Genomic DNA, 17,503 nt, shown 5'->3' on the forward strand with positions numbered 1-17,503 from the left:
CAAATAATGTCGGCGAATCTGGTGCAAATTTCGTTCATTAACATCCGCTTCTACCAATATTTATTAGTTTTTCTTCTTCTCAATCAGTGGAGGCCTGTCGCAAGCGTTGGAAGTCTTTAAGAGATCGTTTTGTAATTGAATTGAGCGCAAGAAGTAAAACGGGCGGTAATGTGCATACAAAGAAGGAATGGCTATTTTTTGAGCAACTATTTTTTCTTACGGCCGGCATGACACCAAAAGGGTGAAATAGTTTGTTTTATTTTTTCAGTTTCTTTTCTTTTGTGTGTTCACAACCTAAACTTTTAGTTCTCAATCCGCACCATTGCTCAACTCGCAACTGACACATCAGCCTAAATTGAAGAACCCCAGCGACAAAAGAGAAAAACAAATTGAAACCCCCAGATCCAACGCCCTAAAGGATGCTAGTGTTGCTTTGGGCTCTGATGCACAGCGGTATGCAAATTTGGATGAAACTTTTCGCACACTCGTGGAGAATTATTTGAATTTTGTAAACACCTACAAACAGTCCGCTGATCCGTTCCTGGCTGTTATACAAGAATTTTTCGACAAAGTGCCACAACACCGGCGAACAGCATTCAAAATGGAAATACTCAACTACACCTACAAAATGTACATGGAAATGAAGGATTGAGCAATAAAAATAAGCGCGACTTTTTAAACGTGGCTTTCAACACATCTTTTCGAACTTGGTACCCTTTTTTATTCTATATATGTATGTATGTATATTCGACTTTTGCAGTATGTGACCGGAAGTAAGCTCACTGGTTTGAGTTAACTGGTTGACAACGTGAAGGTTAAGTTCCTCAGAATAAAGTCGATTTAAACATTTTTGAATTGGCAATTCAAAGTTAACCAATTTGTTATAAAATATGGAATAACAAACAGTTTGCAGTTTGTCTTTGGTGGCCCTTTTAGCCTCACGTAAAAATTCCTATATACAGCTCAAAACCACAATACACACATATGTATGTACATACATATGTATGTATGTATATCTACCGGAAGTACGTTATGTGCGCTAGAGAGTTTATGAGCAGCTGTCATTACTACTACAATTCGCACATTAAATTCATAGACAATTGAAAATATTATTGGCGTAAGTAAGAGAAATAATTCGTTTTAGTTCAAAAATCTATTTGATTGCTTTAAAACAAATATGTTTATATGTATGTACATATAGTATATCCTTACATAAATATGTATGTACATTTGTGTATTTATATTCATAAGTAATAAGACAAGATATTTGCAGTTTAACGGTTTCTTCGGAAATAGATAGCACATGTGTATTATCCTATCTCTCAATTTCCCTAGAAAAATACATATATATTTTTTCTAAAGCCTTAGTATCTGGTACATATCTCCCAAATACATACATATGCAGGTACATATGTACATATATGTATGTGCGCTCATATTCCATTTTAGAATACTTCGTTCATTCGCTCGTTATTGCATTCCGTATCCGCAATCGGCCATTATTTATCACCTTTTCCTTTTCGTTGCCCCTTCGCCATTTATCTTCGTTTATAATACGCTTCTTATTTTACCGTCTTTTTGCTTGCCCTTCACTGCTTGTTCCAAAGTAAAAGGCAGAAAAAAAACTTATGACCGCTACACACGCACACACACCTTCCATTTCACACACACACAGTCTACAATGTGCAACAAAACAACAACAACAGCGTCAGCGATGTGAAATTCAAAAATGAGAAAGGCAGAGCAACGATTATTCAAAGGAAATTCGAAACAAGCGACAATTTACAACATCGCTTTTTGTGCATTCAACAACGTAGCAACAATACACAATGCTTGCATCGGCATAGGCGGTCGCAGCAGAAACGGCAATGTAACCAGAACTAGCGATGAGTCGGCAACCAGCTTAGCCAGCAATCATTAACGAACGTTGTCGCCTATTCATCGCTCCCTGTCATTGCGCCTGTGTGTATGTAGTTGTTTTGTTGGCCATTAATGCCGCACACAGTTGTCGCTTATCGGCATACATCGAGTTTTTCAACCGAAGCGCAAAGTCGCCGCAAAGCAACAACACGCGAGCTGTGTGTGAATGAGTTGAGAAAACGCACAGCTGCTGACAAAAGGCAAGCGCATATGGTGTCGTTGTAGTTGTCGCTGCCACTCAACAGTCTTCCATTTTCGCACACACTGCGTGTTGTTGTTTTTGTAACAACACACGGTTGTATTATGGCCTGCCGCACGAACACAGGCAACCACTTCGGTCTCACTGAGGGTCGTGCGGGTTTTTTCCATGCGCTGTTTCGATTTTCGCTGTCGCTGGCAATACCCGATTACAATTATTGTATTTTCTTGCCGTTTGTGTATGCGCCTATGAGGGAATACCTACGAAGTTACATGTATACTCTTGTATATACTGTAATGAAAGTGTGTACATGTAGAACAGTTTAAACTGAAGAGATTGGCCTCAAAATCTTAGAAATTTTTAATTCAACTGTTAAAAAAAAATTGAGCAAGAAAAAGGTCGAAACGGTCACTGTGCGGAGCACAGTTCACTAGCCGTTCCCATTTGTTTGTGGAATGTTTCAACGTCGCATTGCAACCCTGAATCAAGATAGCCGAGAATTGTGCGGCGAACGGTTGGCGAGTGAAGCCGATTTCTGCAGTGCAAGCGATTATCGACGAACTTGGTACAAATGGACGCGCTACCAAGCGCCGTATAATGAAAAAAGTAAAGTGAAAACCTGGTGAATGCAACAACAAACACGTTGATGTAGTTGCCATGTGATTCCAAACTTAATACCCATAATGTGGTTCGAATATTTCCAATACACATCTGAAAAGTAATTTCTGAAAAATCTTTTGCATTGCACAAGCAGTACACAGTATAAATTTCTGAAATAGCTCTGCTAAAAGAGGTCAACTATTTTTAGGGATCACATTCGTGTCAGCATGCTAATAATTATTCATTTTAAAAAGACTAAATTCTCTTAAATAATATAAGACATCTTGCAAGAAGGACACACTTCCAATCATAATTTGGAATAGGAACTGAAAAGGGAAGGGGGACGATACCTCCATTTGAATGCTCAGTGGGGTCTAGTTACAACCACTTTTTTCCAACAATTGTGAGATCAGGGGGCCCACATTCTTTATCTTCCCTGGCCTCGGTTTTTTTTTACGACCCTGTTTACAGCATATATTATATATTCTATAAATTGGCGGAGAGTTCACGCATTTGCGCAACTTTTTGGAGGGTCATAGTTATCGTCGAGGTGGCATGATCATTCAAAGCAGAAGGCAAACAAGCATGCAAGTGAACGCAAACTGAAAAATCATCGGTCAGGCAGCAACGTTTCGACAGCGACTAGTTTAGGTAAACCTCAAATCGCAATCGCACGGCAACGGCTACGGCAACGACTACCCGAGTACGGCAAGCAGCACACAGGCGCACATACCTCAGAGTGAACAGTGTAAAGGCGCTGTTGTCACTGAAATAAAAGCAAAGCGAAGCACCACAAAAAGGAAATGACGATAAAACGAGGGAAAGAATTCTGTCGATTTTTATTCGTCGCTCGCGTAGACTGCGAAACTTGAAAGTGAATTGAAAATAATTTTTACTGTCAGTGGCGTAAAGGAGGTGATTTTGAAGATAAAGTGTAGTTTTTCAGGCGCAAAGGAGTCACTATTGACGTATTTTCAATTGAGGTGAGTGCAGAATTGTATTTAAAAAACTAGGTATGTAATTTTAAAGTAAACTAATAGTTGTGATTTAGAGTGAAGAAAGTGTTAAAAATTTGTTCAGCGCGTTCTTTTTTAAAAGTAAAAATGATTTTATAATATTGTGACCAGGACAAGATGTTTTGCAAATAAAATCCATTGTACTAAACAAAGCAGTGAAAAGATTCGCTTATAAATATAAAAGGAAAATAAATGTGAGAGTTATTATAAAAATTATAAATTAAACGCTTTAAAAACGTTTGTATTCGATTATCGCAATAAAATGTGCAAGTTGATTAATTTAGGATTGGTCAGTGCCTATTCAATTGTATAAAATAACCAACATACGTTTTATCTTCCACACAGCCATTACGACTCATCCACCACCACCACAAATACCATTGTCATTATCATCACTACCACAGTTGCGAGTGGTACAAACACTAGCAACAAGCAACCACCAGTGCAACCACTGTTTCGCTAACCAGCATTGCCATCGATCGATCCATCTGCCAGCAACAGAAATAGCAACGGGCACATATATTTATCAGAGAGTACATTTAAAGTTGTCAGCGTGATCGTCATCATAAACACAGCTGTCCTCAATATGACAAGCAACAAGGACACTGCGTCGTTCTTCGAGAACGGGACAACGCATCAATTCGAATACTGTTATAAACTTTATCCACAAGTGCTGAAGCTAAAGGCAGAGAAACGCTGCAAAAAGCCTCAAGAACTTATTCGTTTGGATGAATGGTATCAAAATGAATTGCCAAAGTTAATAAAAGCACGAGGGAAGGATGCGCATATGGTCTATGATGAATTGGTACAGACCATGAAATGGAAACAGTCTCGTGGTAAATTTTATCCACAACTTTCGTACCTGGTCAAGGTAAACACACCTCGTGCTGTTATGCAGGAGACAAAGAAAGCTTTCCGAAAACTGCCTAATCTAGAACAGGCCATAACGGCGCTATCAAATCTTAAAGGTGTCGGCACGACTATGGCTTCGGCGCTGTTGGCGGCTGCTGCTCCTGATTCAGCACCGTTTATGGCAGACGAGTGCCTAATGGCCATTCCAGGTTGGTAATAATGCTATACTTGATATACATACATATATGTACATGTATGTATGTGTGTAATATAATTAAGGTCAAGAAAATATTTACTGAATCTGCTTACTAACGTAAAAATATCAATTAAACATTTATTATTTTATAATCTTTTTATACTATGCAGAAATTGAGGGTATCGATTATACCACCAAGGAGTACCTCAACTTTGTGCAACACATCCAGACTACAGTTGCACGCTTGAATACAGAGGCTGGCGGAGAAACACCACATTGGTCTCCGCATCGTGTGGAATTGGCACTCTGGGCACATTATGTGGCCAACGACTTGAGTCCGGAACTTTTGGATGAAATGCCAGGACCAGGTGCTGGCGTTAGTGCAAATACCAATGGTAGCACAGTTAAGGTAGTACAGACAGATAAAGTGCTTGTAGGAGAGGATACCAATGATGGAGATGAGGAGAGTTTAGGCGCAGGTGTGTATAAAAATTCGGATTTCTATATTTCCCCAAACTTATTGACTTAATATGTTATTTTAGCTGACAATGAAATCATTAATCCAGCACCGATTGCGACAGCGCCGACTGCCCTGCAGGATGGCGACTCAAACTTTGTTTCGAACGACTCCACCTCACAAGAACCCATCATTGATGAGAATACAACTCAGACCACAGCAACAACCTCAACCGACGACGGCGAAGTGGGCACACCGCTCGCATCCGATTCAGAGAGCAACTTGGAGGCACCCGAAAAGGCTAAACTTAAACTTAATAATAGTAACAGTAGCATAAATGCGAATACAAATAGTAATAGCGATGTTGTAGGCATTGCACATGGTGTCGGTGACAACAGCAACAACTGCAGGCAGAAAGCTGTTATCGATGCGTTAGTTGGTAATAGCAATGGTAATGGTAACGGTACTTTAGTGTCTTTGGGAGCAGCCGGCAGTGATGGGGAGAATAGCAGTTGCCTACGGTCAACAGGCAACGAAGAGGCAAGCGAGGACGATGTCGATGCTGAGGATGACAGCAGCAACAGCAACAGCCGCCACATCGAACAGAGCGACAAATCGATAACCCCGCTATTTGGTGGCAATTTGAACGATTCTAGAAATTACACAAACGCCAACGCCAGCGATTCTAACAACGATTCCACGCTTAGTAGTGCTGCCGGTGTCGTATCGCAAAAGCGTGTACTGCAATGTGACGGCGCAAGCGATGTTGACGGTGTTTTTACAGCGGATGAAGCCAACAGTCAACCAGAACCGAAAAAAATAAGAAGTGATTAGGTAGAAGACGCAGAGCAAAGTTTGTGAACGGTCTGGAGGGGTAAAGCGGTTTAATTAGGGCGTAATTAAAAATTTAGCATATAAGGAGCAAACGCGCTGGCCTGTGGGCAGGTGAAAAGACACATACCTAACAATAATAACACTACAACGTGCCGCTATTTAGAAATATGGGCGAAACAGCGCGTGTAGCAATGCAGGATCACATTAATTCTATAATTTTAAGTAAAATTTTTACGGTTAACATCTTAATAACACATACTGAAGTGTAAAACAATAGTAAGCTATAGGCGAGCGAAAAAAGCAAAGGAAATGCGTTTATCAAGCGTTTAAATATGCCAAAAAAATATTTGACATAAAAATCGTTATTGATGTTTGTAAGCCGAATTAACGAAAACTCGACGTGCAGTTATCACAGAAGAAATGCTATTATGCAGCAGTAACAAATGCCTTGAAACTATACAGCGCCCAGAAATAACTTGCACTCGCTTGCATGCTTTCTGTTTCGAGCAGCTGTAAAATTTGCATTTTATTGCCGTTTTTAATTTACCATTCATACACAAGTAATTTTATTTTTATTTTTTAATATCAGCTATTTATCAATAAATAAGAAAAGCTTCAAAATTAACACTTTCTTGAAAGCAAAAAAAAAAAAGTACTTTAGTTTAATAATATTTTTTACATAGTTTATCATTAAAGCGTATTTATTTCTGCATTTTTACCACAAAAGAGAACACTTCAAAACAATACTTTAATTAAAGAACTAGAAAAAAACTACGTACATGTTTATTAGTTTACGCTAAATGTAAAAAATATCCAAATATGTACGTGCATATACTTACTAAAAGGAAACAGATATAATGAAAGTTGGGAGGAAATGTGAGTAAATGGAAAAGTGTAAGAATACAATTATTGAGATAAGCATTGCAAAATCATAACACGAAATTATAATTATTAAAATAATAAAAATACAGTAAGTAATTCAAGTTATTTTTAATTAATTAGTAACGTAATGTATACTACATACTTTAAAGCAAAATTACAATACAACACACCAAACCACTCACCTACATCCATAAATACATGCAAACAAATAAACATTCTACCAACAGATTCAAGCACACACTTGCAAAAAATTTACTACATAATAAACAGTGATAAAAACAACATGAATTGGTTCTATTTTCCACATGCTATTTTTTTTTAAGTTAAGCGGGTAAATTTGTTTGATTAAAAGTTTTTAAAATTTACTTTAACTTCGGCAAGCGCCAAAAAGATTCAGCTAAATATTTTCAGTTTGATCTAAAAGCGAATCTATGCATGCATATGTAAGTGTGTATGTATGTACATGCATAACAAACATTTCTATCGCCAACATTCTTTTCTATTTAAGCAAATGAAAGTATATTAAAAAAAATAATAGACAAATACGCAAAGTGATCAACAAATTCCACTACTACCTTAAATAAAAAGCAAAATATAAAATACAAATCGAAAATTTTTACAATAGCGCATTTACAACTTATAGAGAGCAAGCAAAAACCATATACAAGAAATCGGTAAATAATTTTAGGTACACATAATGACATTTAGTTGTAATATAAATAAGAAACATTTATTAACAAATATAGAAGAAAAGAAAAAAATGAGATATTCAAGCATAAAATAAATTGAAAGGCATAAATATACTTAGGTAATAAAAATTTTGTAGTAAAAAAAATCAAAGCGCAGCATAAATATTGTAGTATTATACAATAAAACCTGGGGTCTATTTAACAAGATAAGTTGGGAATATACCTTGAAAAGGAAAGTGTAACACTCCAGCCGCAGACGAGCGGATATTTGATGCACTGTGTTGAGGAGGCGTGCACAGAAAAATAATGTAATTGCAAATAGCGACAGCAACGGTATATAAAGAACAAAATAATTATAAAAAGTAATATTAACAAGTAATAAACACACATTTAAAATAAAAGTATTAATTTTGTTTTTTTGCTAAACGTTGATTACCGCTTGCGATATGCCTATATAATCTAGATTCTGTAGTTACACAGCCCACAAGCCGTTCAACGCAGCTAGCCAAAGGAGCATGTTTTTATGTTTAGGAAGCTCCTTTGATATCAGAAATACTATAATTGTTGGATTTCTAAAGCTGATTGTCGAATAATTAGGTCTTCAGATTTTTAGCTTGAAAAAAAACTAACTAGTAATAAAATATTACTTAAATTAGCATTTAACTTACTTACTTTGTACATGAAACGTTTTGCTTACATCAAAATGGCGCACCCAGTTTCCATTACAATTTGGTAATACATTATATTATATGTATATGTATATTCTATTTAAATATGAATTTTAAATAATATCCAAGCTGGTTTTAAATTTTGTAAAAATCGTAAGCTTTTGTGATCACTCGCTGTTCTAACTGCTCGTTGTATTAATTTTGTCAAAAATACACGCATACATACAAATATACATATGTAGATTATGTATCCAAGCGTGCTTCGCAACGCATTTAACGCTTTTTGAACCGCAATGTATTAGCGAACTTCCGCTAAAGCACAGTGTGTCGAAAGTTCATAAATCCAGCCAAATAAAAATGAGCTCAAACTATCTCATACATACATATAAAAAATGTACACATGCGTAAGCATTCATTTGAAAATCTATTCATGCATATTGAACAGTGTAACCACTTTCAAAATGGCCAAACCCGACACTCGTCGGCTTATGACCGATGCAAGTAAATAAAATCTAAACAAACACAAGCGAACATGTTTACATGCGTGTGTGTATGTGCCGTGAAGCCGGTAAAAGGCCACCACCAACAGGGCAGCTGCACCGCTGCTTGATGTTCTCTGGATGAACGAAACAAAAGGCATTGGTGGCAGGTAGCAAGCAGCAAGCAGCAGCATTGTTGTTGCCACACAGCAAACCGTCCGCTTTTCTTCGCTTGTCACTCGCACGTATCCGGCAACGCTGCACTTTGTTGTTGTTTACATTTTGCTTTTGTGTCGCCTTCGGCATTAAATACACGACTGTTATGTACACAAATAGATGGAATAACAATGCAAAGGGAGAACGCAGATGTATGGCGGAGATGAGGATAATGCGAAATAGCAATAAATTTAGATGGGAATGATTAAACGAAAATAACAATGTATACCGGATAAGGGAGAATGGCAGACGGACCAAAACTAAACAACCCCCGGCATTTGCGATTTATTTTGTTTTTGTTGTTATCGCATGCGGAAACAGGCACAATGCGTGATTTGGAAAATGCGCTACTGTAAACTTGTGCGTTTATCTGCTTCTACATATATATGTATGGATGTGAATGCAAATGTAAGTTCACACAATCTAAATTTCTAATGAGTGACCCTGTTTGCTGGCGTTACGTGCTGGAAGCGACGTCTCTGTAAGCAGTGCTAAAATACCGGAACGAAACCGCAACATACATATATGTATGTATGTATATGCATGTTGGTATAGGTAAATGGTATAAAATGTAATGTCAGTTCGCAGATGTTCAATATCTAGGTATATCCGGTCTTTGCAAGCGGACCGTATCCACAATGACCGTGTTCAAAAACACTACAAGAACGACAGGTGCCTTAAGCAAAGATACTAGTTGTTGCAACTGTTATATTCAACTAAAGATCATAGGAAGATATTGTTGGCAAGTCGGTCCAAAGGTTTTTGGTTGTGCGTACGTAAATTCGTGATCGCATTGGAACTAGCCATCTAGGAAGCGGGAAAGAAGTTATGAACTAGCTGTTGAACCGATCCCAACAGGGATAAGTCGCCAGAAGTAAAATTCGTGTAAATTACGGTAACGGTAACAAAAGACGGTTCTGCTTTTGTGGGAAGTGAGTGGCTCGAGTTGCTTTTCGAATATAGAGTGACCCTTGTGAAACATCATTCTGGAAGCTGTATCAGGTCAGACTACTCTTTATCCATAATAGACCCCGACACCTCTCCGCGTGACTCTAACCACCTCTGTGCCTTCTTGACAGCCTTCATAGGATTCATAAGAAATATATCCTTATTTCTGCAATGCTATTAGGAAACTGCTAAGCTTCATTGTGCCCTATTGGGTTAAAGTTTCATATAGAAAATACCGGTTTTTCATATTTGTTGAAATAGTTGTTGGAAAATCCAAGTCTCATATAGCAATTCAGTTTTCTTCAAAAGCAACTGGTCACCTCACGAAATACCCAAAAAGTGTCCAACAAAGCGGCAGTTTTTCGGAAATTTGTTGGCGCTGCCGCTTGGTAACTCTACGATTGAGTGAAATCGTGTTAGTAAAAGCAAATGTCGCTCGTCCAGTCACTAAATGCATGCTATTGCGGCGAGTAGCCATTCAGTGAATAAAGCGGGTCGCTCAAGTGAGAATGTGTCTTCAATGAGTGCGCAACTCGTCTGCCGTAGAGGGAATATTTATTGACTTCTGCTATTAAAATTTGTTGCTGCAGTAAAGTTTTTACACTAGAACAATTCAAATAAGCAATACGCAAATTAAACTGGAAATCAATGTAAGCAACTCCCTTCAAAAGCAAATAGCGCATGGTGTTAATTACATTGAATCAGTGCTAAAGAATAGAAAAAAGCTAAAATTTAACACATTGAAATTGGAAAATATTTTGTGTCAGCGTTTAGTAGTTGTATAAAAAACGAATGCGAGAGAAAATCGAAACTTTGCTTTGCTTTTCATTGGTGATTCGGGAAAAGAAATTTACTTTGCGTTACGGCCTGCGCTGCGCCCCCACTTCTACCTCACCGCTCACCTCCTGTAGCGTTTTGCGGGCGTCGCACAACCAACCGTACGGGCGCTTCACAAAGCTAGTACATCTGTTAACCTTCTACCAGCGGCTGTCAAGAAGCGCCCACAACAACAAATAATAAATAAAAGGCATTCGGCGCTTACAACAGAGCGCTGCTGTCTGCGCTCACTCGCGCTCTGCACATTTTTGAGTGATTTCGCTTTGAGCGCCAGCTGCGTGTTTTTTATTTACAATTTTTTTTTATTGGAAATACTATATCTAGGAGAATCTCACTCGCTTGCTAGTTTAATGATGCGCGGCATAAATAAATAAATTCATTGTGTGCAGTTTCAGCAAAAGTCTGGTATGTTTAAGATAAAACGTTGATTATGACATTAATTGTGGGCGTACAATAATCAAAAAAGTTAAAATTACCTAAAAATATTCTACAATTTTTAGAAGTGTTGGAGCCTTATCAAGTTAATCACTGTCGCGTTACAGTTGATTTGCTGCCGTGGAATTAGCAGTGTAAATAAAAAACAAAAATAAAAAAATGAAAAGTAATCAGTTTTATATGTTTGTGTGTGTATGAAGAAATAAGCTGTCACTAGTGTGCTGTTCTTAAGTTCTACCTACTAAGCTCAAACGAAATCGGTACTATGTGCACATTTGTACATACATAGTATATACAAATATATAGAGCAATGTGGAGTAATGACGTGGGGTCAGTTGTGGATTTAGGCGTGCTATTTTTGTTTGTGATTGTTATAATTCATCAATTGCGGTAAAATGTGATTAAAAAAGAATGTACGCTCGACTGTTTTATGACATACATATGTATGTTCCTCGAGTACATTTCTACGAAAAACTTTTGCGGTTGCAAAAGAATTCCCTTAATATTTGTTGTCGACGCTGTTGACCCAAGTGTATGGCTGCTCTAATTTCATTAGCTCATCACTACGCACTTTCATTAAATTAATGCGTGAGTTGCCCACATTCGCAGATAACAGCGTGATCGGAAGTAAAATTAATTTGCTGTTAACATTAACCGATAAATGAGAAAGCAAAAGCTATCGTCGCAACAAACAGGATTAAATCGCCGAAAATGGAAGCGCCTCCCAGGAACACCAAGCTGGTATTTTCTGTACTACGTACATATGTGAAATAAAACAAAAAAATCCTACCAAGGAAAAGAAGAAAACAGCCTCGGATGAGAGACCCCCTTTTGATGACGACCCTGCAAATGTGTTAAGGATTACGATTTAAGATCTATCCATAGAGTAAAAAATATTTGATCCGCTTGAAACTAGACTTCATTCTGGATACTGTAGCAAACTAAATTCCTTCGTATACAAACTAAGCTCTGGCGTTTCGAACATACATATGTATGTATGTCCTGCTTGCAAAGAGTCTCCATATGATACTAACCGCCTCTTGAAGTGTGTAGGATGTAGGACGAAATCTTCTTTAGTCCTCAGCGCTACTTCTAGGCAGTGATGAGTTCCTCCTTAATCAACAATATTAATTCTTATTGCCGTATATTCATAAGTTATGTACATACATATATAGATTTCTGAAGATTGAGCGCCGAAGATGAAATTCACTTAGCCAGGGTTCCATTTACCAATTTGCCAAACCTTTTAAGAAAAGCTTAATCAGTATCAATTTTTCTTCGTTGAAACACTATTTGGAAGATATTAGATATGCTTATTGATATATAATTTTTATTTCGCTCATAATTAGTTCGAAACATCTACTCCCTCTCCATGGAACTGAAGAACCACAGCGACGCATGGATCAATTACTGTTAGTGCGGCTCCCAATCTTTCCCGACACCTCGAATTCCAATTAAAAAAACGTACATATCATCTATATACATACATACATATGTACGAGTCCTACAAATATTTTCTAGCTGACATCAAACTCTAAATCACAGCATCAACAACAGACTTTTTTCTTCTAACAAAAAAATTATTTACAAAAATTCCAACCAAATGTCCTTGTTGCGACAATTTTTCGGCCCGGCATCAAATTCATGGATACGTGCCCTCGTCATCTTCGTACTCACCTGGGCGCTGCTCGTTTACGTCTTCGTCAATAAACTCAATACGCAGCCGAATGCGGACACAGATACGATAACAGCGAAACGCATCAATCAGGCGTTACAGCTGCTCGAATACTCAAAGCAACGCAATGAAGAGCTGCGTCAGATGATCGAGAAGCTTTCGAGGTGAGTAAAATAGAATAAGGTTCTGAGACAACTTATATTGGCGAATCCGAGCTATGTAGTGCCTTTTTGGCTATCCAAGAAATCTTAGTTTTCAAGCCTTGATTCCACCATCGACATTCCATCTTCTTTTTTTCATAGCTCGCTTAAGCTAGCTTGCTTTTAAAAGCCATATCATCTGTCGTATATTTGAAGCTCATTGATGTGTTTTAAAATCTCTAGAGCTTATCGCACGATCAGAGTGCTGAATCCTAATTAATTGGAAACTTTCTAAGAAACGCAAAGTCTTACGGCTTTCTAGCTTTTATAGATTTACTAAAGTTTTTTAAAGCAATTGCTTACGATAGTTCTTAGACAAAGAAGACCACATATGTCGTCGTGTGAACAGGGCTGCATTGTTGTTTTACACAACAAACAAATTCAATGCATTTTCATTCTTGCACTCCAGCTGCACACGCGCCAATTGTTTGGGGATTAAGTACCCTGCGGCTCCCTCTTTAGCTGCGTGTCTCACACGATTGCTTGCTCTTCCGTTTGAATAGCACAATGCCGAGAGATGTCCGCCCTATGCCGCGCTTATGGTGGCTCGCTTGTCATTATGGCGGTGTAAGCGGGCTTCGCAATTGTGGGCCGGTTGTGTGCGAGAGATTACATGCGATCAAAGTTTTGTTGCGCCATGTAAAAGGCGCGCTGATTAATGCAGTGCTGCGTAACGGTAATTGCGGGGGTAGATGTACAGCGGTTTCTAAACGCTTCGAATGGTCAGCTAATTGAGCAGCAATGCCCCCGTGATGCCTTTGAATGTAATCGCGCGACCTCAACTAAAATGGTCATGTGTGCTCGCGCAAATGCTATGTTCACTAGGATTACTACATAACTGTTAAGAGCTTCTATTTTTCTTCTTACTCCCTGCTTAGCGACCAGATCGATAAACAATCAGCACAGCGCCTCATCGAAAAGCTCGAATTTAATTTACAAAATTCCATAAACGTACAAAATCAGGATGCATTGGCAGATTTCATGGGCGTCGGTGATGGAGATAGCGGTGCGGACACTTTCGGCGGTATGCCGGTACCCAATGCTGTTGCTCAGAGTGCTGCAGGCGGCGTCCATGAGCCCAGCTTAGAATATGAGCTGCTGCGTCGACGAATCGAATCGAATGTCGGCGAAATTTGGAACTACTTCAGCAGTGAATTGGGCAAGTTGCGCAAACGCGCCACACCAACGCAGGCCGAACTAACGCAGGACATCAATCAGGTGTTGCAGATGGGCGCTGAACATAAGCGCTCGTTGCTGAATGACATAGACCGCCTGCGACAAGTGGATGGTTATGAGACATGGCGCCGCCAGGAGGCGCGTGATTTGAGTGATTTAATGCAGCGGCGTCTACACTACTTGCAGAATCCGAAAGACTGTGCGAATGCGCGTAAGCTGGTATGCAAACTCAACAAGGTAAGAGCTGTGCATTGGAACACTGCTCTGTTTTTGTCAATTTGAAATATTCTGTTTGTGTAGGGTTGTGGGTATGGCTGTCAGCTGCATCATGTTGTTTACTGTTTCATTGTTGCCTATGCGACGGAGCGTACTATGATATTGAAGTCGCGCGGCTGGCGTTACCACAAAGGTGGATGGGAAGAGGTTTTTCTCCCGGTATCGGAGACCTGCTTGGACGCAGATGCTGCGCATGCGAGTAATTGGCCAGGACGTCATGACATGTCTGTGCTGGTACTACCCATCATTGACTCGCTGATGCCGCGTCCACCGTTTCTGCCGTTAGCCATACCTGAGGACTTGGCACCGCGACTCAGGCGTTTGCATGGCGATCCGATTGTCTGGTGGATAGGACAGTTCTTGAAGTACTTGTTGCGGCCGCAAAAAGGCACATTGGAATTCCTAGAATCGGGTCGTGCGAAATTGGGCTTCAAGAAGCCTATTGTAGGGTAGGTCTATATATGCCTTATATTTTATTTTTCTGCATTAATAATAAAAATCTTGTACAGCGTTCATGTGCGCCGCACCGACAAAGTCGGCACCGAAGCCGCCTTCCATCGCATAGAGGAGTATATGACACACGTCGAGGACTACTTCCTCACTTTAGAAATTAATGGTACCATAGTGCCGCGCCGCATTTTTCTTGCTTCTGATGACGCGCGTGTCATCGAGGAGGCGCGCAATAAATATCCGCAATACGAGATCATCGGCGATCCCGAGGTGGCGCGTATGGCCGCCGTTTCCACGCGCTACACCGACACCGCGCTCAACGGCATCATACTCGACATACATCTGCTATCGCTCTCCGATTATCTCGTCTGCACATTCAGCTCCCAAGTATGCCGCATGGCTTACGAAATCATGCAGACACTATATCCGGATGCGGCGCACCGTTTCAAATCGCTGGACGATATCTACTACTATGGCGGGCAGAATTCGCACAATCGGCAAGTTGTGATCGGTCATGCAGCGCGCAATCAATTTGAGATCCATATGAAGCCAGGCGATCTGGTAGGCGTGGCTGGCAACCACTGGGACGGCTATTCCAAGGGGCAGAATACGCGCACAAAACAAGCGGGACTCTTTCCCTCGTTCAAGGTGGTCGACAAGGTGGAAACCGTCAAGTTGCCGCTCTACGAGCAGGTACAGCAGGGGCGGCTGTGAGCGTAAGTGGAACGAGGAAATGCCTATAAATCAAATTTATGTTTTTCTTGCGGTCAGTGTATGTAATTTATTTTTTATTACATTTTTTTATGTAAGCATAAATGTTTTAGTGCTGTGCAATAATATTCTGCTAGATGCTAGATTTTAGTCAATACCTTTACACATAATATAAAAAGTAATGCAAGTATATATATTTTTATATAAAATTTCCGATATGTGACCAAAGCTAAACTGACTTTGGCTTTTAATTTTGCATTCAAATCTCTATAATTGTATAATTGATAGACAAGCTGCACAAAATCGTTAGTCTAATATTTTTAAAGTAATTTTTTGATTGGAAATCATGTTTATTTATTTTGAAAATATTTATATGTTAGTAATAAGGTAGTTGTAAGTATGTTAAAGTAAGCAGAAACCAAATCAATTGAATTTTTATAAAAAAACGTGTCTATCATAAAAGCCACAATAATAAAAAATAGAAAAAATTAGATTACGTCCTTAAGTAGGGTAAAAAATAGAACCGGCAAGACTAAAACACTCGAATATCCGATTAATCGATTAACCAATACCGTTATAATGACAAATTGCCCGGTTTCACGCACTTCAAAGCTGAATTGCACGAAAACGTTCAAATAAATTGCAAGAGCTTTATCAAAGCAATATTCCAGTGTTGAGCTTAGCATTTAGAAAATAGTGTTACGCAGCGTTGACGACTGTATGTTTGACAAACCGGTTTTTTAAAATGAATTAAATTTGACCGGTTTTCAGAAATATGATTTAGTGTTCAAAAAAATACTAACAAAGTATTGCGTCAGTCTAAGAAATATGAATCTCCGTTTTTCAAACTAGAAACCGTCGAAAGTGAAACTTTATTTTATTATTATTTTTATTTGTTGTTTTGTTGCGAAGCACAATACGTTTTAAAACGTAAACAATATTAAAAAAATTGCACATACTTCTAATAACAGATTCTTAATTTAAAACTTTAAATCTTAAGTATAATTATTAAATAATAAGTACAATTAAAAAATAAAACAAAAACGTCTTTTATTTGCCGAAACCACTGTCACGATCTGCTGATTTAAATTATATAAGTTTTATGTTCTTCAGGTTTTCTACACCGTTAGTTTTCGTTTTATTTTCGGTCTTCTCCAAACTCCCATATTTTTTTATTTGCCATTCAATTATATATTACTAATATTACACTCAGTAATATTCTTAAATTTCTGTGTTATTTGCTAAAATTGCCAATTGAAATATTTTTTGAATTAACGGTAATTCGATTAACTTTCATTTCAAACAATATTAGTTATTTTCAAAACCTGTAGGCCACTTTAACTTAAATTGTTTAGAATTATTTCTGCAATATCATAACTGTAATCTAAAAATATTTTTTAAAAAAGAAAATTGATCAACAAATTTTAAAAAGTAACGCTTAAGCAATTTGAAATCATCATTGTGAACGCTGTCTAAGACCACCCTGTGCTAGCCAGCTGACAGTTGCGCTTTCATAATTCATTCGTGTAGTGGCGGTCAAGTGCGCGTTTAACTTATCGAGGATTTCTTATATTTACGAGTATATAAATAATAAAAATAATAGAAATGGTTTTAAATAATTTAAATATAGTGTAAAGTTTAGTGTTAATGGTTTCTTAATAAGAGTGTAAGTGTGGGGAAAGTGTTGTGCTGACCACGCTTTGGCGAGTGCAAGTGTGCGAGTGTGCAAGTGAATAAATGAAAGTGCCAATGTGTTGATTTCAAGTTGTAATATTCTTATTTATAAG

General features: G+C 38.3%; 3 protein-coding genes across 5 annotated transcripts; all 3 read left to right on the top strand.

The window, feature by feature from the left end:
- Positions 1–37: 37 nt before the first annotated feature.
- On the top strand, positions 38–706 carry LOC126760415 (uncharacterized). Its single transcript, XM_050476024.1, has 2 exons — positions 38–241; positions 307–706. Exons 1-2 carry the CDS (start codon positions 228–230, stop codon positions 650–652), a joined length of 360 nt encoding a protein of 119 aa, XP_050331981.1. The 5' UTR covers positions 38–227; the 3' UTR covers positions 653–706.
- A 2,633-nt stretch (positions 707–3,339) lies between these two features.
- Positions 3,340–8,049, top strand: LOC126758179 (uncharacterized). Its single transcript, XM_050472290.1, has 4 exons — positions 3,340–3,702; positions 4,081–4,796; positions 4,954–5,262; positions 5,326–8,049. The coding sequence occupies exons 2-4, from the start codon at positions 4,322–4,324 to the stop codon at positions 6,072–6,074; spliced, it is 1,533 nt and encodes a 510-aa protein (XP_050328247.1). The 5' UTR covers positions 3,340–3,702; positions 4,081–4,321; the 3' UTR covers positions 6,075–8,049.
- Positions 8,050–10,429: 2,380 nt separating this feature from the next.
- Positions 10,430–16,403, top strand: LOC126758380 (alpha-(1,6)-fucosyltransferase). 3 transcript variants are annotated; one of them, XM_050472635.1, is made up of 5 exons: positions 10,430–10,606; positions 12,578–13,067; positions 13,982–14,516; positions 14,580–15,004; positions 15,065–16,403. In XM_050472635.1, the coding sequence occupies exons 2-5, from the start codon at positions 12,832–12,834 to the stop codon at positions 15,717–15,719; spliced, it is 1,851 nt and encodes a 616-aa protein (XP_050328592.1). In that variant the 5' UTR covers positions 10,430–10,606; positions 12,578–12,831; the 3' UTR covers positions 15,720–16,403. The 3 variants fall into 3 exon arrangements, with proteins under 3 accessions (XP_050328592.1, XP_050328594.1, XP_050328593.1); XM_050472637.1 differs by lacking the exon at positions 10,430–10,606 and adding an exon at positions 10,623–11,198; XM_050472636.1 differs by lacking the exon at positions 10,430–10,606 and adding an exon at positions 11,210–11,362.
- The last annotated feature ends 1,100 nt before the right edge of the window (positions 16,404–17,503 follow it).

Source organism: Bactrocera neohumeralis, chromosome 5 (assembly GCF_024586455.1).
Source record: "Bactrocera neohumeralis isolate Rockhampton chromosome 5, APGP_CSIRO_Bneo_wtdbg2-racon-allhic-juicebox.fasta_v2, whole genome shotgun sequence".
Lineage (NCBI taxonomy): Eukaryota > Metazoa > Arthropoda > Insecta > Diptera > Tephritidae > Bactrocera > Bactrocera neohumeralis.

What these genes read in the sequence shown, in the direction of transcription:
- LOC126758179 (XM_050472290.1), top strand. Translation starts at nt 4,322, where the DNA reads ATGACAAGCAACAAGGACACTGCGTCGTTCTTCGAGAACGGGACAACG. An exon ending in GTGCCTAATGGCCATTCCAG is followed by an intron (nt 4,797 to 4,953) that starts GTTGGTAATAAT and finishes TATACTATGCAG; the next exon opens with AAATTGAGGGTATCGATTAT. An exon ending in TGAGGAGAGTTTAGGCGCAG is followed by an intron (nt 5,263 to 5,325) that starts GTGTGTATAAAA and finishes ATGTTATTTTAG; the next exon opens with CTGACAATGAAATCATTAAT.
- LOC126758380 (XM_050472635.1), top strand. Translation starts at nt 12,832, where the DNA reads ATGTCCTTGTTGCGACAATTTTTCGGCCCGGCATCAAATTCATGGATA. An exon ending in ATGATCGAGAAGCTTTCGAG is followed by an intron (nt 13,068 to 13,981) that starts GTGAGTAAAATA and finishes CTCCCTGCTTAG; the next exon opens with CGACCAGATCGATAAACAAT. An exon ending in TTCAAGAAGCCTATTGTAGG is followed by an intron (nt 15,005 to 15,064) that starts GTAGGTCTATAT and finishes AATCTTGTACAG; the next exon opens with CGTTCATGTGCGCCGCACCG.